Source organism: Danio aesculapii, chromosome 5, assembly GCF_903798145.1.
Source record: "Danio aesculapii chromosome 5, fDanAes4.1, whole genome shotgun sequence".
Lineage (NCBI taxonomy): Eukaryota > Metazoa > Chordata > Actinopteri > Cypriniformes > Danionidae > Danio > Danio aesculapii.
In genome coordinates this window covers 25,593,239-25,619,917 of record NC_079439.1, presented here as the reverse complement: position 1 = coordinate 25,619,917, position 26,679 = coordinate 25,593,239, and the positions used below count along the sequence as shown (strand labels likewise).

Below are 26,679 nucleotides of genomic sequence, written 5' to 3'. Positions count from 1 at the left end.
AGAATCTAGAGAACGGAATAAAGACCCATCGACAAAAGGCACTCAATTTTCATTGTGGAGGGCATTAAAAGTTTGACAGACAGACAGACAGACAGACAGACAGACAGACAGACAGACAGTCAGACAGACAGACAGACAGACAGACAGACAGACAGACAGACAGACAGACAGACAGACAGACAGACAGACAGACAGACAGACAGACAGACAGACAGACAGACAGACAGATAGATAGATAGATAGATAGATAGATAGATAGATAGATAGATAGATAGATAGATAGATAGATAGATAGATAGATAGATAGATAGATAGATAGATAGATAGATAGATAGACAGATAGACAGACAGAAAAACATGGGCAGATAGAGAGACATTAGGAGTACAATTAATGGTATGTGGGTGGACAGGGTCTAAAGTGTGCATGTGTTGGTGTGGGAGGGGAGATAAAGTGTAACTCTTGTCAGCTTGGTGTCAGAGTGTGACACTTCTCTCAGACAGAATGGCTTTCTTCAATCTCTTAGCTTCTAAAGCACTACTTAGTCACCTTTTCCACCCTGCCCTTACAGGTAAGAATATATCTTCCTCTTAGCGTTAATAGCTTTCTCATTTCTCTTTTCTAATGACTTATCTTCTTGGCACATTGAGAAACTAAAAATAAACAAGACATTATTTCCTTGACAAAACATCATATAGACATTCCTAAACACATTAATGTGTGTAAATGCCAACCAGGAGTAGCTGAGTGGTTTATGGTCATAAATCTTTTATACTAAACGTTTACTGACTGTTTCACAGCAGCTTTACTTATTTGGCTTGTTTAAGGAAGCAGTTTTTTTTTCTGAGATCTTAACGTATGAGAAGACATGACCTATGAGAGAGAAACACGTGACCATATCTTGCACTATATTGTCCATCAGTGCTGTGTTTACAACATATTAGTGAAATCAGTTGAACATTTTTGAGTTCACTGAGTGGAATAACGTCAAATCTGTTTATTATTAGCCTTGATTTAGAAAACCTTGAGGAATTCATTCTGAGCTGCTAAACCACACTGACCAAATAAAGCAAAGGTTGGAGGATTTACAATGCACGTAGGAGTTTTGATATTTTAATCCTTGCGACTTTTGAGTCTCTAATTTTAGTAAAGGACTTAGTGTGACCATAACACTGCTATGCAAGCCACTGTATTTATAGTGTGAGTGTGTATATGTGTGAATTTTCCTTGATTAGTTCAAATGTTCTCGAGTGGCTACTATTGCATGTAAATCATTTTTATCTCTGGTTTTGTTATGATTGAGTTTTGCTAATTTCATATTACATTGTTTAAATAATATACATATTTCATTTGGGGTTTCCTCTTTCATATACATACTGTACATAGTACAATATCAATATTAAGGTCGGGACACACAGAGCTGACAGTTGGACATTGGGCTTAGTTGGGCAGACGTCTGTGTCGGTCTGGCTAGTTGGTTTGGTGTGTTCCACACGTCGCCTCTCAATGGGATAATGTCAGAGCTTGTTGGCTCGATTCAGCATGTCGAATCATTGTCAGCTAATAAGAGCTCACTGATTGGTTAATCAGTAATGAATCAGAGTGCAAGAAGATGTAGAAAGTAAACAATTAAAGTAAGGAAAAAACACAAAGTAGCCGGCTGTAATTTTGCTACATTTCTCAAATTTTTGCATACAATATAGATTAATAGATTATCAGATATTTTTATAAGTACTGTGAAATGGTACTAAATGCTGCTTTGTTTACATTTTGTGTGTCAGAAGTTCCGGTTTCCTTTTGTGGAACAAGACTGATCACTGCTTCCATATACATTTTAATTTCTATTATAATGTCTAATGTCTATGGGCGATGCGATGGTGCAGTGGGTAGCATAATTGCCTCACAGCAAGAAGGTTGCTGGTTCGAGCCTTGGGTGGGTCAGTTGGCATTTCTGTGTGGAGTTTGCATGTTCTCCCTGTGGGTTTCCTCTGGGTGCTCCGGTTTCCCCCACAAGTCCAAAGACATGCGTTATAGGTGAACTGGGTATGCTAAATTGTCCGTAGTGTATGTGTGTGAATGAGTGTGTGGCACTGTTGCAGGCACTGTTATTCAATGGTTCAGATCTTACCTCTCTGACAGATCATTCAGGGTGTCTTGGAGGGGAGAGGTGTCCAACCTACAGCATCTAAACACTGGGGTACCTCAGGGCTCTGTTCTTGGGCCCCTTCTCTTCATCATCTACACAACATCTTTAGGACCAGTCATCCAGAAACATGCATTTTCCTACCACTGCTATGCAGATGATACCCAGCTTTACCTCTCTTTTCACCCTGATGATCCTTATTATCTGCTCTCACTTCTGCAGATTTATGTGCCCTCCAGAAACTTGCGTTCTGTGAATGAACGTCACCTCGTTGTTCCATCCCTAAGAGGGAAGAAATCACTTTCCCGAACTCTCACATTCAATCTGCCCAGTTGGTGGAATGAACTCCCTAACTGCATCAGAACAGCAGAGTCACTTGCTGTCTTCAAGAAACAATTAAAAACTCAACTATTTAGTCTCTACTTTCCTTCCTAATCTGCAATTGCCTCTCTGGCTATACCACTAACTGTACTCTCTCTCTCTCAAAAAAAAAACTTACATTACTAATGCTTTGCTTCTTAGACTTAACACACCTGAAACTTGCCTACAGCACTTGTTAATTGCTGCTCCTATAGTTGTGTAAATTGCTTCCTTGTCCTCATTTGTAAGTCTTTTTGGATAAAAGCGTCTGCTAAATTACTAAATGTAAATGTACATATGCTGGACAAGTTGGCGGTTCATTCCGCTGAGGTGGCCCAAGATAAATAAAGGGACCAAGCCGAAGGAAAATGAATGAATGAATAATCACTTGATGCAGTTCAGAAAGCTGATTGGTTCTCAAGTTCAGCTTATTATATCAATGACATCTCACATGCAGATGCAGAAAGACAACGTTTGGTGTGTTCATGCTCAGGTTTCTGGTGCAGACAGAACCAAATGCCAGCCAATGCAGGGCAACAACAGTTGTTTTCATCGGCGCTAGTTGTTTAGAATCAGCTTGGTGTGTACCAACCTTTAGAGAATTTACAATTCAAGAGTTCACACTTAGCTGATAATTGATAATAAAGCGTATTTGGCATGCTGTCCCAGGAGAGAGCCCTGAGCTCAGAATATCCTTGAGCCGGTTTGAAGGGCGAGAGGAGAGTTTGAGCTCAGGTAGGTCTCGAGAACTCCCCTACTTGTGAACTGCTGAGATATATCTCACTAAGAGTTGCCTTAGGATGCTATTTTGAAGTAGTCAATTTACTTATGGTGTATTTCTTTGGACGGTGTGGGGGAAACTGGAGAACCCGGGGAAAATCCACACGAACATGGGGAGAACATGCAAACTCCGCACAGAAACGCAGACCGGCTCGGAGAGGGCTGAACCAGCAGTGTTCTTGCTGTGAGGCAACAGTGCTACCCACTGGGCTGCCGTGCCACCCAATCAGAGAAGGGGAGGAGTAGGGGTGGAAGGGGGGATTCTTTAAGACGAAGATGACTGGAGCAGAAAGCTCTGGTAATTTATAGTGTGTCAGTATTCATCTGATTGGTGCAAATTTTCAGAGTTATTGCTGTACCAGCTGTGTTCAATCATAAGCACATGATCTTGAAATTAGTTCTTGAAATTCTGAATTTTGAGGTCACTTCTTAGTCCTATTTGAATGAATTTGTGCACTCCCCAAGGAAATGGTGAATCATTTCTGGTAAAATCGCAAATTGATTTCAGACAGAATCAGGCATAAAAGTCTGCAATATGCATACAAGTTGTATATTCAGCATGTCAGCATGACTCAAAATAAAAAAAGACTACTTTGAAAATGACAAAATGAAGGTCTACAAGTATAAGAAGTAAACACAAATTGTGGAATCTTATATGAGACAAAACTATAAAATTATAAGAGAATATGAAGATTAATTCATTGTTTATCTGGCTCTCCATCTGTCATCTTCAGAGTCCTCAGGTAGTTCACTGATTATTTACTACATCACAAATCACATTTACCATAACCTAAAGTTATGCTGGCTGTTCCAGAATGCAATGTTACTGGAATTGCTTTCCACACACACTAGGCATTCAGTGACTTGACATTTAAGATCATTTGGACATTGTAATTTGAAGCCCTCTGCAGTAACCAATCAGCAGAAAGACTCAAAAAGCCAGACTAAACTTTGAGGAGCATGTTGTGTGGCCAGGAAAAAACTGGTCCAAAGCTCGCATTTAATGATGAAAGCAAGATTAACTAATTTAGGTCCGATAAGAAACCTGTTCATCATAAAACTGGAATGAGACTGAGCCAATAATGTGTACAGAAGTCAGTGAATGGTGGAGGAAAGAGTGTCCTGGTTTGAGGGATTTTTTTCTGCAGCAGGAGGAGTTTGGCCATTTATACAGACACATGGCAGAAAGAGTCAAATGTTTATCAGAACCTCCTGCTACATGCGATTCTTCTCTGTGTTTATCGTCAATCAACAAGCAATTTTCATGCAGGACAACGAGCCTGTACACATCAAAATAAATAAAGCAGTTCCTTAAAGCTGAAAACATTGAAATAATGAAATGGCCAGCCCACAGTCCTGAACTCGACCAGATTAAAAATCTTTGGGAAATCCTTGGCAAAAGAGTTAGGACTCTAAGAGAAACTCTAAACTGTTAAAAAACTGAAAGCAGAGTAAACAAGAGCACAGTAGAGGAATGTAAGAGGCCAGGGATGTCCTTGGGCTGCAGATGTGCTGAAGTCATTGAAAGCTAGGGCCTCCAAACTTCCTACTCATTTTTGATTGTTGTACCATTCAGAAGTTCACAGTCTTTCTTAATGCTTCAATGTTTGCTGTTGTTTTATTTTGATCACAGTGTTTCCTTCAAATTTTAATGAAAAAAAACCAAGTGTTAATAAACTGTCCTCTTAAGCTGATCTCCACTGTGTTTATTAAATGTATGGATCATTGCACAGACTAATTTTTCTGTTCTTTTCTTGAAAGCTGGGCTCCTTTCTCTCTGTCTGCTTGTAAATGCGAGCATCATCACCAATCACACTCAAACCCCCCTCACCATCCTCATCACGTCCTCAACAGAGCCTTCACCCACTTGGCCTGATGATTATCCTTCTGATCCTCAGGGGGTGCTGTATTTACAACAGCCTCCAAAGACAAAAGCTGTGGAAGGGGAGGATGTGGTGTTGCCCTGTTTTTTAAATAAGACTGATGGGGATGAAGAACAGGCTGTGGAGAAGGTGAGGTGGTACATGAAGAATGTGGAGGGACGGAGGACTGTGCTGAATGGAAATGAGACGGTGGAGGACGAGTTTGCTGGCCGTGTGTTTCTGTCTGGTGATCTGTCAATGGGGGATTTGTCCCTGACATTGAGGAACATTTCGGTGGATGATCGAGGCCTGTATCTCTGTGCATTCATTTCAGGACACTCGACTGTTGTTCAGGGTAGCGGGACCAAACTCAGCATCCGTAAAAAGATGGGTAAGAGAGAAGGAATAGGAGGCCTGCAAGGAAATGAGCTAAAACAGCAATATCACCATAGATCCCTTCATTTACTATTTCAAAATTCTTTAATTCTTTCTATGGACTACAAAACATTTTGATGCAGGTTAAAGGGCTTCAGTTTACCCAAAAAATTAAGTTCTGTCATCATTTATTCACTCCTTACTTGTTCAAAACCTAATGGAGTTTCCGGCTTATGTTGAACTCAAATGAAGATTTACTGAAGAATGTTGGAGAGCAGTAGCTATAGAACTTCCATAGTATTTTGATCCTACTATGGATGTCAATGGCTGCTGGTTTCCAACAGTTTTTCAAATGTCTACTTGAGTGTTTTTCAAACATGCCACTGTCTACAAAAAAGGCTATTGGAATGAAATCTCAAACTCAACAGGAATCAGATATTTTTTACTTCCTCTGCCCAAAAAGTGCAGTTTTTGCCATTTCCAGGCATTGTACTTTAACAAACTTCTCCTTGGGATTTTATCAGATCAACACCAAAATTGGGCATACACTGAAATACAGGCATTGGTGATGTTAAATTGCAAATATATAGAGTTTTCCTAGAAGGGCGTGTTTGTGGCGGCCTCTCAAACTTTGATGTTTCACCATAAAACAGGAAGTTGTTATAACTCAGGCATGCATTGTCTGAACTGACTCAAAAGCCACACGCTTGATAAGAGTCCTGACCTGAACACGTTTACAATGCTAATATCCAGTTAGTTATAGCACCACCTACTGGCAACAGGAAATGACATGTTTTACAGTGAAACAAACTCCTCCTAGGAATTTCATCAGATCGAATCCAAGTTTTGTCAGTATAATCCAAAGGCCTTTGTGATTTGAAATTGTGAAGATCTAGAGTTTTCGCAGAAGGGGGGTCCGTAGCAAACTAACAAATCTCAGTGTTTCACCATGGAGGAGGAAGTACTTATAATTCAGCCACACAATGTCTGATCTGCCTGACAATTCACGTTCGCTGAATTTCCTCTCCCGAAGACATCAATGAGCAATATCACACAAGTAGCAGTGCGATGTGGCTGTATATTGGCACTGGTGGTGTTATGAGTGTGATATTGCGTTTATACAACAGTTCGACGCATAGTTGCGTGTACGAAAAAGAAAATCAAACATAGAGTCTAAAAACCCTTTTGTACCCTTTTTTCCGCCCCTCATTCACATCTGCAGCTGACGATCCGAACAGCAGAAACCATTGCCAGTTCACAAACGTCACTTTAGAGCTAGTATTTGAATGATTCTCTAGCGTAATGTCTAAAGTGATGACAAAACAGGTGATTTTTGCTCACATTTTAGGATTTTAAGGCTGAACAGCATGAAATGCCATCAGTCTACAGAAATTTCCCAGTATTTCTCTGTTGCAATCAGGATTTCACAACAATTAACTCAAAAGCCAGAGCAAAGCAAACACTACCAGTTTCTTTGGTAAAAATACAGCCATACAAAAGAGAGAGATCGACTCAGAATGTCACTTACATGATTTATAATTATTTGTTAAGCTGTAGCTTGAAATTTACGCTGAGAAAATGCTGTTTTTCTCCTCTAAGGACTTATTAAGTAAGTAGCATTATGTGGTATTGGTATTATACGGTATTTTGCGGTCTCTGTCGCCATCTTGTGGCGGAACATCAGCCGTCACTGTCTTTGGTCTGCGCAGATAGGTTGATGGCGGCCAGTGCACTGAATCTAATGCTGCGAAATTGTAAATATTTAAAAATAGGCACAATCCTTATAAATAAACTGCATAGTTGCGATCTAAACAACTAAATTCTCAACTAAAAAAGCCTCAAAAGTACTTTATGTAGTAAAACAGCTGCAATATCTGTCAAACTGTAGTATCCTCTGCTTGTCGCTGTATGTGGGCGGAGTAATACACAAGGGTGAAGAGGTTGTACAAGTGCTGTTATTTGCAGAATATCACACAGCTATCAGCCAATCAGATTCAAGAACCAGGCAGAACTGCTGTATAAATGCCAGTATTGAGTTACTGTCATAGTGCCATCTGCTGACAGAAGGAGGTTTGGCATAAATCTGTGATTTTGTCAGTTTTATATATATAAATCAGCTTAAATTATTATTGTCCACTGTTCTCTGTCATCATAAGGCCACTGGGCGGTGGTAAGACCAGGTGTGAGGTCCCTTTCATCGCTGCTTGCAGCTACAATTAAAATCAGAAAGAGTTAAGGTGTTGAGTATATGCTGAAAAGTACAGCAATCAAGCACATCCATTGTTAACCTGCAGTTATTCAATATATAGTATACTTTCAAATTAATATTTTCCTTCTTAATCCACTTTCCTTCCTAATCTGCAATTGCCTCTCTGGCTATACCACTAACTGTGCCCTCTTTCTCTCTCTCTCAAAAAAAAAAAAATATATATATATTTTTCTACTAATGTTTTGCTTCTTAGACTTTTACACACCTGAAACTTGTCTATAGCACTTGTTCACTGCTGCTCTTATAGTTGTGTAAATTGCTTCCTTGTCCTCATTTGTAAGTCGCTTTGGATAAAAGCGTCTGCTAAATGACTAAATGTAAATGTAAATGTAAATGTAAATATAATCTGTGTATTTAATAAACTTTGATCTGATTGAATCTGATCAACAAAATAACTAAAGACTTCAATAAAGACTTGAAATCAATTAAATCTAAACAGACTTTGACAGCACAAGGGTGAACTAGGTGGTCACTAGATGATCACAGTAGTAATCTTTGAAAAATATGTATGAAGTATTAGAAAACCAATAATATCCGTTTGAGACTGTGCAAAATGACTGATATTATACTGTTTTTCTCCAGGTGTGATGGAAGAGTCTGTGGGCACTATAATTGGCATCACTGTGGCAGTAGTTGGCGTGGCAGCAGGGCTGGTTGCTGTGATACTGACTCAGTTCAAGAACAAACTGAACTGCCTGCAGAAATGATACAGGAGCGAATAGCATAGAGTACCGTGGTTTCAGTAAAGGCCAAAGGTAAAAGAGAACAAGCAGTACACTGCCAAGACCTCACCAGAGCGCAGAGAATGACCGCAGTGAACGGGGAGACCTTTCACTTAGCCCGGATCGTGAATGATGATATATATACAATTACATACACAGACAGATCCAGCGACCCCCCTCAACACGTACACCCTTAAAAATAAAGGTTCTGAAGGGAGTTTCTGCACTGGGGCCACTGAACAGCCATTTCTGCTTCTACAAAAAACTCCCAGTGATCAGATCTTACAATATTTTTTTTTTCTTTGAAGAAACTTCAATTATAATCTGAAGAACACACTTTTCTGCTTTAAAAAAGCTTTAGCTGAAAAAGTTCCCAGTGGTGCTGATGGTTCTTTGTGGAACCAACAATGCCATTATAAGTGGTGTAAAGTAACAAATTACAAATACTCAAATTACTGTAATTGAGTAGTTTTTTTTTTTTAGGAAATTGTAATTTACTAAGTAGTTTTAACATCATGTACTTTTGCTTCCTCTTGAGTACATTTTTAGTGCTGTATCAATACTTTTACTCCACTATTTTCTTTCAACCTGCAGTCACTACTACTACTATTTCTTGTCTGTGAGGATTGGCTCAGTATAAAAATCAGTCTTGCGATTCCTGCCCAATCAAATTGCACATAGAAAGTAAATCGCATCATACTGAACAACATCAAGACATGTGCGCTTTATAATTGCAGCAAACTGTTTGGAAGCCTTAAAAGTGTCCAAGAAGATGTCCAAAATCTTGCACCAAATGCACTACAGAATGTTACGTTTACACACACCCGTGCACAAATTGCATTTAAACGCATCAACTTTTCACAGCGTAATACTCTTTAGTACTTTTAAAAGGGCTACTTTTTACTCATACTTTCAGTAATATTTACAACAAATTATTTTAATCTACTTGCACTACAGTTTTGGGCAAGAAATGGTACTTTTAAGTGAGTATTATTTTTTAGTACTCTTTCCACCACTGGCCATTATAGAACCTTTATTTTTTATGAGTGTACCCATCACATTATATCTAATATGAGCAAGAGCAGCTGAGTTATGGACTGTCATTCCTATTTTTTGCAAGGATTTGTTCATGACGCAACCTATGAAAATACCTGGATCAATGCATGAATGGTTCTGAAGTTGGAAAAATGTTTTGGTACACGTTTTTTATCACTTTATTTACTTATTTAATCTAGTGTGCTGTGTCTGCTTTTGTTTTTCGTATTATTATCATGTTCTTTTGAGTTTTTCCAATGCTCAAAAGTGCAAACTTATACAGTTGAAGTCAGAATTATTAAACCCCTGAATTATTAGCCCCGTTTATTTTTTCCCCAATTTCTGTTTAACTGGGAGATATTTTTCAACACATCTCTAAACATGATAGTTTTAATAACTCATTTATTAAAAAAACTGTAAAAACTGATTAATTTTATCTTCACCATGATGATAGTACATAATATTTAACTAGATATTTTTCAAGACACTTCTATACAGCTTAAAGAAGGGGTGCTCAACCCTGTTCCTGGAGATCTACCTTCCTACAGAGTTCAGCTCCAACCCTGATCAAACACATCTGAACCAATTAATTAGGACCTGAACAGCACTTGATAGTTACAGAGAGGTGTGTTTGATAAGAGTTCCAACTGAAATCTGCAGGAAGGTAGATCTCCAGGAACAGGGTAGAGCACCCCTGGCTTAAGCTACGGTCACACTGGGCTTTGTCTGTGCGAAATATTGTCGTATGGCGCTGCGAAAAGGGGCGGGATTAAACAAGATGATTAGACATTTAAAAAAAGCGAGTGATTGCTCTATGTTTTAAATTTCTGTCCAGAGAGGTCTTGTTTTGATCCTTGGTTGGTCTCACGCAGTCAAGTAATGCGATTTCGCAGGTCAGAGTTCACCAAGCTTGAACTTTGCACCGCAGCGACCTGCGAAACGTGACGCATGACCTTGCGTTTCCGGTCTGACGCATTTGCGTGCGTATCAATGGAAGTCTATGGGGACAAAAGCCCAGTGTGACCGCAGCTTTAAAGTGACATTTAAAGACTTAACTAGGTTAATTAGGTTAACTAGGGGTTACTACATTTTTGGGTGAACCATTACTTTAAAACCAGATTTTTCATATTATCATATGACAAATGAAAGTTAGCACAGTGATGTGGGTTATTGTATAACTGAAATAGTTCGAGTAGATGAACAGATGTGTGGGCAGAATCTTGGTTTGGCACCAGAGGCACCTCTGTTTGGTTTCCCAATCAGAAACCGATCCTGCATCAGGAGACAACATGGAATACGTTTACTCTCAGGAGAAGCAGCTCTAAGTTCTCTGGTGCTTCAGTTTTCCGTTTTGATTAAAAAACCTAATTACAAAATTCTTCATTTTCACCTGCATGTCTTCTGTAAGATCCGCCAGGGCCTTCGCCTCAGAAATAGCCAGTTGTAAACTGTTTTGGCTGTACAGTTCTTTTGTCTCATGAGCTTAGGGTTATTTACTGTGAAAATCACTATCTGTCCTTTTGACACAAATAAACAAGTTTCATTATTCACATCGTCTCTGGTGACTTGTGTCTCATGTAACTACACCACAGCCTGACAGATTCTCACAAGCCAACGCAACACAAGCAAGTCTCTGAGCAAAGCAAATATGGTGGACTAAAAATGTTGTTTGATTGTAAAGCTTGGGTTGTAAAATGTTAACATTGTTTTTAAGACACTGAGGACATTGTGGTATAATTAAAATTTTTAGATTTTTACCAATAGTGTTTATTTGCTAAAACACTGGAACAGTTCATTAACATGCTAGTCGATGAGACTTAAGGTAAACAATGTTGTGTTTTGCTAACGTTAGTTGTTGCTGCTGATTTCTTTAACCTAAGTTATAGAATTTTTCATGAATACGGTTCTGACATTTTAAGGAGGTTAAATTCCAAATGTGCGAATATAAAACCAACTTTATCTAACTGCTTGATGGGTTTGACTAACTTTACTGCACAACTACATAAAAATGTATACATACCGCTCAGAAATGCCCTGGTAAAGTCGTAACCTCCTCGTCTCCATCGTTTAATCATCGCTGCGTAAGATTCACTTGATTTCTTGTTTCTGGAGTGTCAGAATAGCGTGTAAAGACGCCGCCATCTTCTGGCAACCCGTAGCTCAATTTCACACAAAACAACACACAAAAACGATGTGAAGCAATTTTTACAATATTTATATCTAGAAATTATTCAAAATTTTACAAATGATCTTTTGAGTTTAAACTTAACAGACACATTTTGGGGACACCAGAAATTTATTTTACAACATCTAATGATTGCATATTATGATCCACTCACCGGCCACTTTATTAGGTACACCTGCCCAAAATTCTTATCAGCCAATCATATGGCAGCAACTCAATGCATTTAGGCATATAGACATGGTCAAGACGATCTGCTGCAGTTCAAGCCGAGCATCAGAACAGGGAAGAAAGGTGATTTAACTGACTTTGAATGTGGCATGGTTGTTGGTGCCAGACGTGCTGGTATATGAATTTCAGAAGCTGCTGATCAACTGGGATTTTCATGCACAACCATCTCTAGGGTTTACAGAGAGCATAAAAGCATGGATGCATCCTGCCTTGTATCAACGGTTCAGGCTGGTGGTGTAATGGTGGTTTTCAGACCGGTTTCTTGAACATGACAATGAGTTCACTGTACTCAAATGGCCTCCACAGTCACCAGGCAGACCTCAATCCAAAAGAGCACCTTTGGCATGTGGTGGAACGGGAGATGCGCATCATGGATGTGCAGCCGACAAATCTGCAGCAACTACGTGTTGCCATCAAGTCAATATGGAGCAAAATCTCTGAGGAATATTTCTAGTAATTTGTTGAATCTATGCCTCGAAGGATTAAGGAAAAAGGGGGTCCAACCCAGGACTAGTAAGGTGTTTCGAATAAACTGGCTGGTGAGTGTATGTCCCCTTCAATGTTAATTATGTTACATAATGTTGGGTCTCAAAGAGTTTCATGGCAGTAATAATAAATGGTATATAACTTTTAAAGCCATTTCAACACCTTTTTATTAACTTATGTTGTATCTCTCTACATATATTCACAACGACTCAAAGTCAACACCACCTAATACTTAAAAAATGTCTGGTTTTCATACCATTGGTTTTTGTTAATGTTTTAATAGTAGTTTAGATAACAGTACTTTTGTCAGATTTGTTTTTAAAATGGATATTCATTAGCTCTAAATGTTTTTCCCATTCACGATCTACTTAAACTTCCTATTCATGAATGCATGTATAACAGTTTTCACAATAATATTAATCAGCACAAATGTTTTGAGCACTAAATCAGCATATTAAAATAATTTCAAGAGTAATAGTGCCGAATAATCAGATTTATTTAAATTGTATCTAAATATTATCAAAGAAATGCAGCCTTGGTGAGCATAAGGGACTTCCAATTACATTTTTTTACCGACCCCAAACTTTTAATTGTAACGAATTATTGGAAATAATCCATTATGTTTTTCATAACACAGAGTCATTAAACAGTTTCCAATAATTTAATTCTTTGGAACTGAACACACAACAGCACGCACAATAAATGTACCACTACTACAGAAGTCACGATAAATCTACCCACACACCCCTGCACACTCCAGCTCACATACACACACACACAACAGAAATCACATCAATGAGACAAAACAAGACTCGAATAAATAAAGGAAGTCTCAATGATCCCTTACTGACTTCCGTTGTTCCCATTATCATATAACACATCTTTCATTGGTCACAGAGAGAAAGAGAGAGAAAAAAGAAGATGGAAATAAACACTGTGCTCCCCTGCACTCCTAACACATGCAACGAGGACTCATGGGAAAGCAGGTGGTGAGAAAAAGAGATGAATGTTTTGTGTTTTTTGTGCTCGAGTCTCAGCACAGAGAGAGATCGCAGATGCTAAAATACAATCTTACAGCTCAAACACACAGTAACAGTTGCAGCTATAGAGTGAGAACACACACTCTTGACGCTTGTTAAAGACCGTGTTCAGATTAGCGATGCCTACCGGCTCTGGCTTTCATTCGTCTGGTTCAGATCAGTGTGTGTATAAGGAACACATGCACAAGGGAGCACTGGGAAATGCACTGCACAGCACAGGGGAGGAGAGAGAGAGGGGAAGTGAGGTCAGACAGTGCTTTTAGTCTTCCAGAGTGCGGAAGGAATTCTGCATGTCCTCCAGCAGTTGAGCGTAGTCAGCTTTGATCTTTGCTTCACCCTCTTTCACTGGATCCTGCAAAACACACACAGCCAAATGTATGCAGATAAAACTGATCAGGGTTGCCAGATCCCAGAAGAATCTTCAGCCGGACAGCATTCCCAAAAAAGGGGTGTAAAATAAACATTAAGGCTGCATGGCCAATCAAAACACCGCCACTGATATGCACGTCTTGTCAGGAATACATGATTGCCAAGTCTGCATTCACTTCATCTGCATATAACCACTTGCCATGGGTTGTTTTTATTCCACAAGTTAAAGATTTAACATATTGCAGCCATTTTATTTATATGGTTGCATTGAAATATTTTACTCAATTTAATTCGCATCTTTGAAAGGAAACATAGCTAATGTGACTCTTCAAGCTCGCTGTCAGAAGGAATGAGCTGCTCAATCTTGTTCTTTATCTCCATAAAATGTTTGAACGTACATTTCCTCCAAGTAATAGTATACAGAAAAGCAAAACATATATATTATGGTGAAAACTATAGATTTCTGCACATTTCCTTCCATTTAATGTTACTAACAAAAGTGTTTCTAACTGCACAGTGTTGCCCTGAGGCAACAAATGAAAAACCATTTTAGTATATAGATAACAACCAAAAAATTCTCTCAATCAAATATGCTTCTTCACATATCCATGCTCATCACACATATTTTTGATGTAAAGATATTTAAATTTAAATGTAAAAGGTCAAATCTATTTTACATTACCATGTGCCAAGCAGGCTATGGTCCCAAAATGGCTGTTTTGCCCCCAGAAACAAGGTCAAACCCACACCCACCTCAAATTTTAAAAAATTTCAGAGATGTTTTGTGGGCCAAAAATGGATTGCTGCTTAATGACAACACCATGCCATAGGGCACAGGTGTCAAATCCAGTTCCTAGAGGGCCGCAACTCTGCACAGTTTAATTCCAACATTGTTTCAGCATAATTACTTGGAGGTTTCAAACAGAACTAAAGGACTTAATTAGTTTGATCAGGTGTGTTTAATTAGGGTTGGAGCTAAACTATGCAGCGCTGCAGCCCTCCAGGAACTTGATTTGACACGTTTGCCATAGAGGGATAACTGAATCCATTTTTAAAATTTGCTTTAGTGTCACTTAACCATAACAACATTGCATTAAACTGACCTTCAACTACAACCCTAAAAGAATGTTGTACTCACTCCGCAATCTTTAAATCTACAAACAAAACAATAAATAAAACTTACCTTAAACTTCATGGAGCTGATCCGATACAGAATTTCTCCCATGTGTTCACGGATCTGTGCCCAGGTGATCTTGTTATCGCTCTGAGCTGTGGTCTCGACAGCATGCCGGGCCAGATCATAAAAAGCTATCATATTAGACAGGACGCCCACTGTCTTGTAGAAGGGACAGAACCTGAAAGAGAGATAATTTGGGAAATAATTAACACAGAATGACAAACTGGATGAACGAGACATCAAAAAAATGGACATTTGATATTCAGCTTTACCTGTCATAGGGAGTATAACCGTTCTGCTGCAGGAAGTCATCTTTAATGAGTTTGGCCACCTCCAGGGTGATTTTATCTGTCTCAGCCAGAGATGCCTATAGGAGAGGAAGAAAACGAATGCAATTAAGGCACCCAACATAATCTATTAAAATACATACGTCAATATATAAAATCGTAAATACACAGGAACACACCTTTCCAACCAGCTGCACAATCTCAGCCAGATCCTCCTCCTCCTGCAGAATCTCTTTGGCTTTGGTGCGCAGCGGCACAAACTCTGGGAAGTGTTTGTCGTAGTACTCATCCAGCGCTCGTGTATATTTACTGTAACTGATAAGCCAGTTAACTGAGGGGAAATGTTTCCTCTGGGCGAGCTTCTTATCTAAACCCCAGAACACCTGAGAGAAATGAGAGGATTAAAAAAGTAAATGTTAGATATATAAAAATGTCCATGTCCAAAAACATCATAAAAATATCATATATTAATAGTTTTTCTACTTTTACTGACTTTTGATTTTTTTCACAAGCATCAATTCTAATCATATTTACCAAACACTCATTCATTTTCACAATTCTAACCGTTAAAATGCTGACATGACATGCAGAGGGTGCCTTAATACTGCTCTAGAGCTCCCTCTGGTATGAAATGTCTTGCAAGCTATGAAATGACTCCAGGCCAGCATCATATATTTATAGGCTTGGCTGTGAAAACACTTGTATTAACTCAACATTTTCTAAAATCGACCAAACAACAAACAAACAAAAAAGACATTTATTGAGGTGAAAACAAAAAAATCTTTAGCATTACTACATACTTCTTCATTAAAATCAAGCTCACTTTTGTCTCTGTACAAAAATAAATAACAAATGAAAAAGTGCAATCAAGGAATGAAATATGTGAAGATATTTCTATGAAATTAAAAAACAAATTAAAGGCCCAGTAACATTCTTTCACCTTATTCATATTTTTTGCATGGCCCTATGACCCTGCCGAAAGTGTGGCTCATTTGCAATGGGGCAGGACTTCCAGAACAAAATAATGTCTTTCTTTCAAACCATTTACACAAACATACAATTTCCATTACGCACATTCAAACCACACTCCATTTAAACACATCATTACCAACATAATCAAAATTATAGCTGAATGATTGATTAAATAAACTCTATAATAGACTAAAATAAACATGAGCAGAAAACAGGAATAAAGCGAGAATTTCCTTTATATGCCAAACTTGAACAAAATGACACTATCTTGTCAAAAAATGTAAATATATTTTAAAGTTTTCATTTTAAATTGCAGTTTAAATTGGTTTCAATTAGGGCATTTTTGTCCCAAAGGTTCTAAAAGGAACTTTTAATATATCAAGTGTAAATATATATACATATTTTTAAAGGAAATGAAGGCAGTTCATTAAAATTCCAATAACCCTTTGACTGCCCGCTCTACCAAATGGTTGACCATGTTTTGACTGTTTTAAATAATGACTGTTAAAGTAATTTAAAGAACAATTGTTTTAAATGATTGTTCACACAATGCTGTGCATTGTTGGATTACAAAAAATAAAATAGAATTAAAAAATATAAGAAACATAATTCTGTTGCACTACTACACTTGATTTTGGTTTTATTGAAGAAAAAAAAATGAAAACATGTTAAATGACAATCTGAACAATTTTTTGGTTTACTTCAAAAATAGAGATGGTTTAGTATTCAAAAAAAAAGTTTTTTTTATATATTTTAAATAAATTGATCTTATATTTTCAGATTTTTCATAGCATATGTATTAATTATGGTACTTTTACCATAAACCAACATATCAATCATTTGGTAGAGGTTGATATTTTAGAAATTATGGGATGTGTTGGAAAAAAAGGACGCATTGAGGGTGTTAACTAGCGAAATTACGAGAAATGCAATCAAAAAGTTTTTTTCTTAGTGGGGCAGTTAAAGAGATAAAAATACATGCCTGAGCCAAACATTAGGAGAGAAAATATTGTTTAAAAAAAAACTAATATAGACTAAAATGTCTAAAAGGTCGCATGAGGGTTAGTAATTTGAATTGTGTTATCCATTTTCATACCCACCTGCACAATACCAAGAGTGGCAGAAGTCACAGGATCTGAAAAGTCACCACCAGGGGGAGACACACTGTAGGAAACATCCATTTTGAAGGGATCACAAGAGAATAGAAACATCTGTAGTTACAAACCACCACACGATGCATCTAAGACTTTTATAAACTTACAGAAAATAATTACCATTACCCACTTTCACGTTAAAAAGGCAGCACAATCAATTTATACATTTACTGAAAATGCTCACTTAGTGTTCCTGAAATGTACTTACGCTCCCACAATGCTGACGCTGCCCTCCCTCTCTGGGTTACCCAGACACTTCACTCGACCTGCTCTCTCATAGAACGACGCCAGACGGGCTCCAAGATATGCAGGATATCCACTGTCTGTGAAGGAATTACAAGAAGGTTCGATTATCCAATAAAAGGAGGCTTGCATAAGACAAAACTGACAACTATTTGAATTAGAGGGTAAAGAAAATCTAAATATTGAAAATCACATTTAAAGTGGTCTCAATGAAGTGCTTAGCAATGCTGTCACCATTTAAAAATTAAGATTTGATACATTTACTGCAGAAAATTGACAATATTATTAGGGAACGTTACTTTTTCTTATAATCCTAATGATTTCTGGCATAAAAGAAAAAAAAAAAATCGATAATTTTATCAATATCAAAACTATCTCTTTTTTACAATAGCAACATAAGGCTGGTTTTGTGCTCAAGGGTCACATAAACTTTTGATTTGTATGACTGCAAGACCACTATTGGACATTTGCTAAGTCATCTTGGGTGGCTGCGATAAGCTAACATTTCTAGGATCTTTAACACATTGTTAATGTTATTAGCAGGTTTTATAACATAACAAATATACATTTTATTAGTGACATTTAAACAATTTTTTATTGTAAAGTTCTAAATGTTGTAAGTTGTCTCTATATAGATAAATAAAACATACATATACATTTGCAATAGAGCTGTACATACCAGCAGGCATCTCAGCCAGACGTCCTGAGATCTCCCTAAGAGCCTCAGCCCAACGAGAAGTGGAGTCAGCCATCATACTGACATTATAGCCCATGTCTCTAAAGTACTCAGACAACGTGATACCTGTTCACAGATACATGCATTCACATTTTGCAATTAATCACTGGTTTTATACAACCTGATTCTAAATTAAATTTTATTCCAGAGTTCCCACTCTAAATCAGATATCAAATTCCCTGACTAAAAAGCTGAATTTCCATGACCTATAATGAACAGACAGTTCGTTGTTGTGTTTTGCATAAAATTAAAATGGTTTTAGCTTGAATATAATTTTGCAGGATTTTATTAGCCAATATTTGAACAGCAATGGATAACTTACCTTGGGTTTTGAAAAAAAATCTGATGTACTTACTGTTCAGTTATTGAAGTGGTCATTTTAAAGCCAAAGCTACTAAAATGTATACTATCCTGACATGTTAGGCTAAGTAAAGAACTATAGTCTGATGACTGCCAGTTGATGAGTGTGAAAGGAATAAAATGTAGCTGAAAAATAGTCAAACCATAAAAACAAGCGTGAAAAATTCAAATAAAAAATTGTATAGAAACAATTACATTTCGATAAATGGAAACAAAAATGTAAAACTAACAAACAAAAACTACATCTTGGACAAAAAAATATAAATATTTCCTGACTTTCAATGTCTACAATAGACCTTTTAAAATTCCATAATAATCCAAATATTCCATAACCCCAGGAAACTCTGGCTTTCATCAAGTCACTCTATTTGTGCAGATGGCTCATGAGTTTACCAGTATAGATGGAGGCTTCTCTGGCAGCCACAGGCATGTTTGAGGTGTTGGCCACCAGTGCTGTTCTCTTCATAATGCTCTCCACCTTCCCGTCCACCTCCATGGTAAGCTATTCAACGAAAGTACTATTAATCACCTAAGCCTGGATCATTTAAATCAAACAAAAGGGTCACATGAACCCCTGCAGTTATGAAATTCATCTCACATTCATGAACATTGAATTATCAAAGGCTACGTTCACACTGCCAGGCTTAGTGCTCAAATCTGATTTTTTTTCTCAGATCTGATGTTTTTGTATGGCTGTTCACACTGCCCTTATAAATGTGGCCAATATCAGATTTGCAGTGTGAACAGATCATGGTCCTAAACTAACCCGCATGCGCAAAAGTACATATACGGACAGCACAAAATGTCTAATTATGCACACGTGATACTGTATGAAGTAAGCAAGTTGTCAGATCATGCTTATATGATTATTGTCATTTTCACAGACAACCGTGGTGTGTTTTAAGAACTGTAAATGATTGTTCTGCTACTACTAATGTGTATTTCAGCATTTGAAATCTAAAATAAGTCACTTGTGATTGAAAACACTGATAATTTCTTATTTATGACAACCGCGGTGTGCGTTTGTTTGACCACTGGTGTAGTGAACTCGTCAAGGGTTGATGAGCAGCCACAGACTGAACTGTGAAGGCGGAGTTGTTTTATCTCCGTTTGCATTTAATTTTACTTCGTTATAAACAGCAGACACGTACAGAAGGGGGGTTTGGGTGGCCGAGCACCTGCTCTTTTTTTCTCTTGGAGAGAAATTTCTCCCTCCCTTGCACATGGATCCCCTATCCGCAACATGCACGCCGCTCTTCAGCTTTGCGATCAACCCGTGCCCCAATCGTTAACAAGCACCAGTTTTGCCTTCAAAATCTTTTTCAAAATGAACAACCAACTTTCTGTGGTAAAGTAATCACCATGTGTGCCATTCTACTGTGATGCTGCGGAGTAGATGATATTTGCAGCAGAGAATGATGACGCATGTCGCTCAAAGATTATGTAAAAGTCACATGAAACCGACATAACCGTTCACACTGCGGTCGCATTGCAAAACATCAGATCTGTGTCTGATTTAAAACTACATATGAAAGTGGCACAGATCTGACCTGAGAAGATCAGATTCCATGCGGTTTGGGCTGTTCACACTATCATCATCACTGCAAAAAATCTGATTTGGGCCACATTTGGTTGCAGTTTGAACGTAGCCAAAGTGAGCAGGTACACTAACTGTCACACCAACCTCTGGAAAGTCTCTTAATACTTCAGACATCTCATTTCCACGCTCTCCGCAACCCACATAAATGATGACATCGCTGTTGGAGTACTTGGAGAGAGACTGAGAGATCACAGTCTTACCACAACCGAAGGCTCCTGGAATGGCAGTGGTCCCTCCTTGGACACACCTGCAAAAGAGCATTTTTAAGCATTAGAGATGGAAAGCTTTGGACCTCGAGCAGGGAATCAAACTCAGATCACAGTGAGCACCTCTGTGCTATATGTCGGCACACTTTAAAAACATTTTTAATCATTAATACAACTCAGAACTATCACATCTTCTTTGATCTAACGCATGTATTATTAATTTACATAGATATATCTGTCACACTGAATATTCTTGCAGCATTATTTCATCCATGTATTGACATTTTATTTTTTAGAAGTTATTTGAAACATTATGGAGGTCACTTGCATTTAATATTCCTTCTAATTTCAATTTGATGCAGACCCTAAAATAGGGTGTCTCATCTTTTACCCATATTTATTATATTTTAAACAATTCATGAATGAGAATGAGAAGTATGCACTTTCTTTTCCTGGAGTGCTTAAAACGTGTGCAGTAGTTTGAGAAGTTTAAATACGGCTATTAACTATTGAATTAGGAGATCTAGCCAACTGTCATAAGGAACAATTCAATGTCAGACGAAAGCTAGAAAGTTTAAACACTTAACAGGAAATGAATCCATTCGAGAAAAAAAGTGAACACAAAAAAGAAAGTCTGTGCAGGCTTGTTAGAGGCACAGAATGTAATTTTTGCCCCTAGAGGGCGTTTATGCAGAACAAACAAAAACATAGGCTGTTTCAATATGCATTCTTCAGCGATCTTGTGTCCTCATGTTCTCGTGTAACATCGTCATCAACCGCCAATGTTCAGTTCCAAAACTCAAGACCGCAAGAATGGAGGATGCGTGAAAGTTCCCTGATGTGTTGATAGAGGACGCACTGATGCAGACTTGAGCGTAAAACTCGCTGGAGAAGTCCTAGAAGTCATTGCGACTGAATAAAGGAGGTGGGGAAGTTCAGCATTTTATATAGATTTATTATTAAAATTCAGAAATAAAACTTATTTGCCTCAGGAGTTTCCCCTAAATGATACGGTGAAAGTAAACATTACCAGGAAAATCTTAATAAAGGCATAAACACATTACGGGTGTTTATTTGCTGAAATTTGTATTAAAATCTGTTTTACTTATATTGTGCAATATATATTTGCAAGGTTTTTGCACATGTTATATATATATATTGAATATTGAAAAAGGAAAAAAACAATAAATTTATTGTATGAATGCTGTAAAGTTTGAATAATTTTCTGTTAAAAATGCGTGAAGGTCATGTGACCATCAGGAAGAACGCAGCATCTTATTTCTCACAGGACACATTGTGTGTTCTCGCCGTCTCCCGAGTTCGTTCTTCAGAGGTGACCTGGTAAAATGGCTCTCCATGAGAACGCAAATCTGTTCTCTGCGTTCTTGGTATTGAGAAACAGCCTGAACTTGATGGTGCCGTGACTGAGCGTGGAATAGTGTGAGTCGTCTTTATTACATCCTATGGGACTCTGCCAGAAATCATGTACATGGATGAGCTAAAATATTCAAAACTTATGAATGTTGTAGCATTAAGCAGAGAAAGGCTGACAGCCATTGAATAAAACAAGGCTGCTAAAACAATTGCTGATGAGCGACGACCGCAACATGGCATAAATGTGGTGGAGCTTTTATTATGCCATGATCACATTGGGAAGAAGCAATACTGTTTTATCATACTAAATACATTTTAAGGATCTGTCATATTGCTGCTCCATGCAGTCTAAAAAAACACACATCATATTAAGGTGTCTTTTGTGTTTTCTTATTTTCTATTAAACCAAACTGAAAATCGAGCATCATTAGCATGGCGGCACAGGACACATTTTGTATCACTAATAAAATGGCTTATTTCTCTGGATTTGATCACACATGGGATAATGTAAACCAACACAATATAGAATACTAATTTTTTGGGATTATTTCATGAATAAATCTTGCCTTTAAAATGAAAAGTAAATCTTGCAATAAATAACCAGTTGGCCAAAATTGCAGACAATAGGTTTCACACTTAATTAGCTTTTTAAAATGCAGATTGCAAAATGTTTACAATCGATATTAAAATGCAATTGTGCAGAAATATAACCACACTTTTCTAGATGTGTTTGACACTCACGGAAAGAGGGCGTCCAGTACTCTTTGTCCAGTCAGTAGGGGGTGGTTGGCAGGGAGCTTCTCAGTAACAGGCCTCACTTGTCGCACAGGCCACACCTGCACCATGGTGAACTTCTCCTTCACTCCTTCAAACTCCAGCTCCAGCACCACATCCTGACACACACGCATAATGAAAAGGGAACTTTCAGTATTTCATAAGTCTGGGGTTTTTCCTCATCTTGCCCAAACATAAAGGAGTTTTTTTTTTACATTTAACGATTGCCTTAGTAAGGTGTTATATGCAAATACATCTGACCTGACATGAAGAGTTTTCCTGTCTATATATATATATATGTGTAGTAATGTCGAAAGACATGTGAGAATGAATTTGAGTGTGACTCACAGAGACATCATAATTTCCTGGCGGAGCAACATATGTGACTGTTCCTCTGCTGCGGGGTGGTAGCATGAGCTTGTGTTTGATAAGAGAGTTCTCATTCACCAGTCCATAGATATCACCTCCTGTAACATGGCTTCCAACCTAAAAAACAATATTGTAAACAATTTTAAATATGGAGAGATTCATTTCAATGTATTATACATCCTACCTACTGTTTTTAAAATACTCAGGCACATTCAAATTGCACTAAAATTACATTTAGTCATTAATAGTTACATTTAATCACTTACAAATGACATTTAGCTACTTTTTAAAGATGTACTCTTAAGTGCCCAAGAAAGAGAAGAGAGAAGAGAGGGGGATTATTGTACATGTAGAATATTTATTGTTGCTTTTTGGTGAAATGTTACTGTTTTGTAACCAAACTATGTTATTTGGTCTATATGACTGATGCCAAAACAATGAGTTAAAGCATGCAGGTAGCTGCAGGAATCAATCCAAACTACAATAAAATATCCAAATAATATAAACCAATAATATATCCAAACAGAGAGATAAGGTGCAGTTTACACATGCAATGATCAGTGCTAATGATTTAAATTCATTTATTTCTAAAAGCTTTGAAAAACACAGAATATTATGGGGATAGTTTACCAACAAACAACAATTATTATTTTTGTTTAGCTGGATTGTAGCCATTGTCTCAGATTTTTTGAATCATGAAGAAAATAGAAAATGTTCTTCTAATGTTAAGAGTAACATGCATCTTGGAAGACCTGAGGGTTAGTCGATTAACAGGGTTTATGGCCAGTGTAAAAGATTTTGACTTGCCCCGTTCCAATTCAAATTCAGTTACTCCTTAGCCACATATTTCAATAAGGAGTCAAAATAAGCAAATTCTAGAGAATAATAATAATAATAATAATAATAATAATATTAATAATAATAAATTTTTTTTTCAGCCTAATTTTTTTTTTTTTACTTCAACAAATTAAATGTATGCACAACGTACATTTATGCATAAATAAATGGACGAATACATTTTAATTGCATTTTAAACAAATGTCATTGTAAGAATGTAATGAAGACGATTAAACCCTATTAGTAAATAGAGTTAATAAAATTTACTTTTGTTAAATGTTTTTTTGAGATGGATTGTTGGTTGTACCTATTGGGTAGCTTTACATGGACAAAGAAAAATGTTATCCTGTTTAATAGTATTTAAGACCATGTTTCCAAATTTAAGACTTTTTACTCCATGAATTAACAATAAATTGTACTTTTTGGCTGAACAATTCCTTTATTATTTTAGATTAGTTGCAGTTTTCATTGGTTCATTAAATAAATACCCAGGGCTCACAAAATCTGATATAGCCCGCTGGGCAAGGTGTAGACCAGATTTTTCGAGCCCTGATACTTATGATTTGAGTATTTGAACCCAGCCACCAAGCATATAATAACTATCATAACTCACACAGTCTTGGAAAAAGAGACAGAAATGTCCAAAAAATAAATAAACTAAGTGCACAACACCTCTATATAAAGAAACACACATTTCATTACCCTCAAGTTATTAATAGGTGTGAAGTCCCATTTAAGGTCCCGGTTGAGTGCTCCTATATTAACACCTCTGGGGATGTAGATGCTCTGCGTGAGGTCATTGATGTCTTTGAGGGGGCGCTGAATACCATCAAAGATAGAGCCCATAATTCCAGGCCCCAGCTCTACAGAGAGGGGCTTTCCTGTGCGGAGCACTGGATCTCCCACACAAACTCCAGCTGTGTTACTTTGGTTCAGGAAAACATATAGACAATGCAGAGTAGACAAACACATACAAAACAAATTCTGCAACAGCACCACAATGCTGTAACAGTGTGAGATGGTAAGACCATTGTAATATGCCTTACAGTACTGTGAATGAAACACTATGTCACAATAGTACGTGTTGACAATGGGTTGATTTATTTTGCCAACAACATTATTTTGACAACAAAAGACTATGATTTGATGTGCGGGAGCAAGTGTACAGCAGGTTTGTTTATTGTTCAACACCATGGCGGAACCCATACCTGGGTTATTGAGACTTCAAACAGAATCTAAATCATAAATTCCTGTTGTTTTTTTCTCCTCTAATTATTCAACAATTTTATTTGGATTAACTATATTTAAAACTTTTTGGGAAATCACAGTGTAAGTAAATCACAGATGAATGGTAAAGGATACAAGTCTCCTCGTACACCTGGATGGTTGCCATATCTCCTTCCAATCGGATAATCTCTCCCACCAGCTCACTGTGGCCGACACGAACCAGTTCATACATAGCTGCACCTGCCATGCTGGTGGCCGTCACCACTGTATTGAATAGAGACACAAACTGTAACCTGCCCATCACATGACTTCACTTTTAACATCAGATGAAAAACTACTGGTGAGATAAACACTGTGCAGTTAGCTAATTTGTAACAAACTGACTTCATCTATTTGGCAATGGTGAATATGTTAGTTTTTTTTTTTTTTTACCGGGGCCTGAGACTCCATGAACATATCCAAACTGACTCTCACGTTCCTCATCTCGGATCTTAGGCAGCTTGGAAAAATCCATCTTGTGTATTACCAAACCTAAAAGACAGATTCAAGACACAATTGTGGTAAAAATACATCAATATCTCTCAGTTTTTTTAGAATAAAAACAACATGACAAGATTTATTTTTATAATGTTAACAGAATCACAATCTAAACATGTTTTGTTCACGTTAAAAGGAACATATTTGAAGGGAATTTACAGTAAATATCTCAATTACCACTGACAAGTAGCCTATAACGACTTGGATGACAGCACAGAAATACAGTTAATAAACTGCAGAGCCACTATGGCCGACCGGGATCAGATTAACACTAGATTTCTGCTGTAACGACTTTAGAAATTAAGGAATTTAGATAACCGTACTAAACGCACAATCGCGTTTAACTATTGAATGAGAAAATCTAGCAGACTGTCGTGAGGAACCATTGAATGTCAGGTGACAGATGGCTGCTAGCAAAGCCTCTGATCAGCAAATGAGCACAATTCGCCTGCGTAGAAAATGAGATGGGAGCAAACCGACAGAGATGCCAATAAACAAAATAAGAGTAACAAATAATGAAAGGATTAATCTTACTGTACTAGCATGAACCGAACGCCAATCCGTGGAATACCCTACCAAGCAGTAGATCGAGGGAAAAAACTGTCACGACATAGATCAGCTGACTTGCCAGGATTAAGGAAGTCCGTTTACACACTGCAACGGAAAGTGCGCCATTATGGCTCTCCTAGAGGATATTTTCGTGGAAAGGCATTGCGCGTATGATCCAAAATGGCGTCCATAAAGCCACAGTTTTCTTATTTCCTGTGCTCTTCGCGTGAAGGCAAGGACGTAACCAAGTTACCGAGCATCAAATCTGGACATTAACGCAACCTGGGCACAAGCATTTCACCACTGTTGAGAATCACAGACGAATAAAACACTGCTCTTGGCAGTTATTTTTCCAGAACGTATGCATAATCATTACGCTTTTATCAATATGCATTACGCAAAAAGTCTGGCGCTCTTTGCGTGGT

General features: G+C 37.6%; 2 protein-coding genes across 2 annotated transcripts; one reads left to right on the top strand and one right to left on the bottom strand.

Annotated features, from left to right (window-relative positions):
- Positions 1 to 461: 461 nt before the first annotated feature.
- Positions 462 to 11,094, top strand: si:ch211-137i24.12 (Immunoglobulin superfamily member). Its single transcript, XM_056457737.1, has 3 exons — positions 462 to 569; positions 5,043 to 5,534; positions 8,370 to 11,094. Exons 1-3 carry the CDS (start codon positions 503 to 505, stop codon positions 8,492 to 8,494), a joined length of 684 nt encoding a protein of 227 aa, XP_056313712.1. The 5' UTR covers positions 462 to 502; the 3' UTR covers positions 8,495 to 11,094.
- A 2,120-nt stretch (positions 11,095 to 13,214) lies between these two features.
- On the bottom strand, positions 13,215 to 26,419 carry atp6v1aa (ATPase H+ transporting V1 subunit Aa). The gene is made up of 15 exons (XM_056457730.1): positions 26,240 to 26,419; positions 25,601 to 25,699; positions 25,304 to 25,432; positions 24,644 to 24,858; positions 23,084 to 23,221; positions 22,703 to 22,854; positions 20,466 to 20,628; positions 19,175 to 19,283; positions 18,365 to 18,487; positions 17,651 to 17,765; positions 17,389 to 17,452; positions 15,496 to 15,699; positions 15,302 to 15,396; positions 15,036 to 15,207; positions 13,215 to 13,835 (listed from the first exon to the last, which is right to left on the bottom strand). Exons 2-15 carry the CDS (start codon positions 25,680 to 25,682, stop codon positions 13,743 to 13,745), a joined length of 1,854 nt encoding a protein of 617 aa, XP_056313705.1. The 5' UTR covers positions 25,683 to 25,699; positions 26,240 to 26,419; the 3' UTR covers positions 13,215 to 13,742.
- Positions 26,420 to 26,679: the final 260 nt, after the last annotated feature.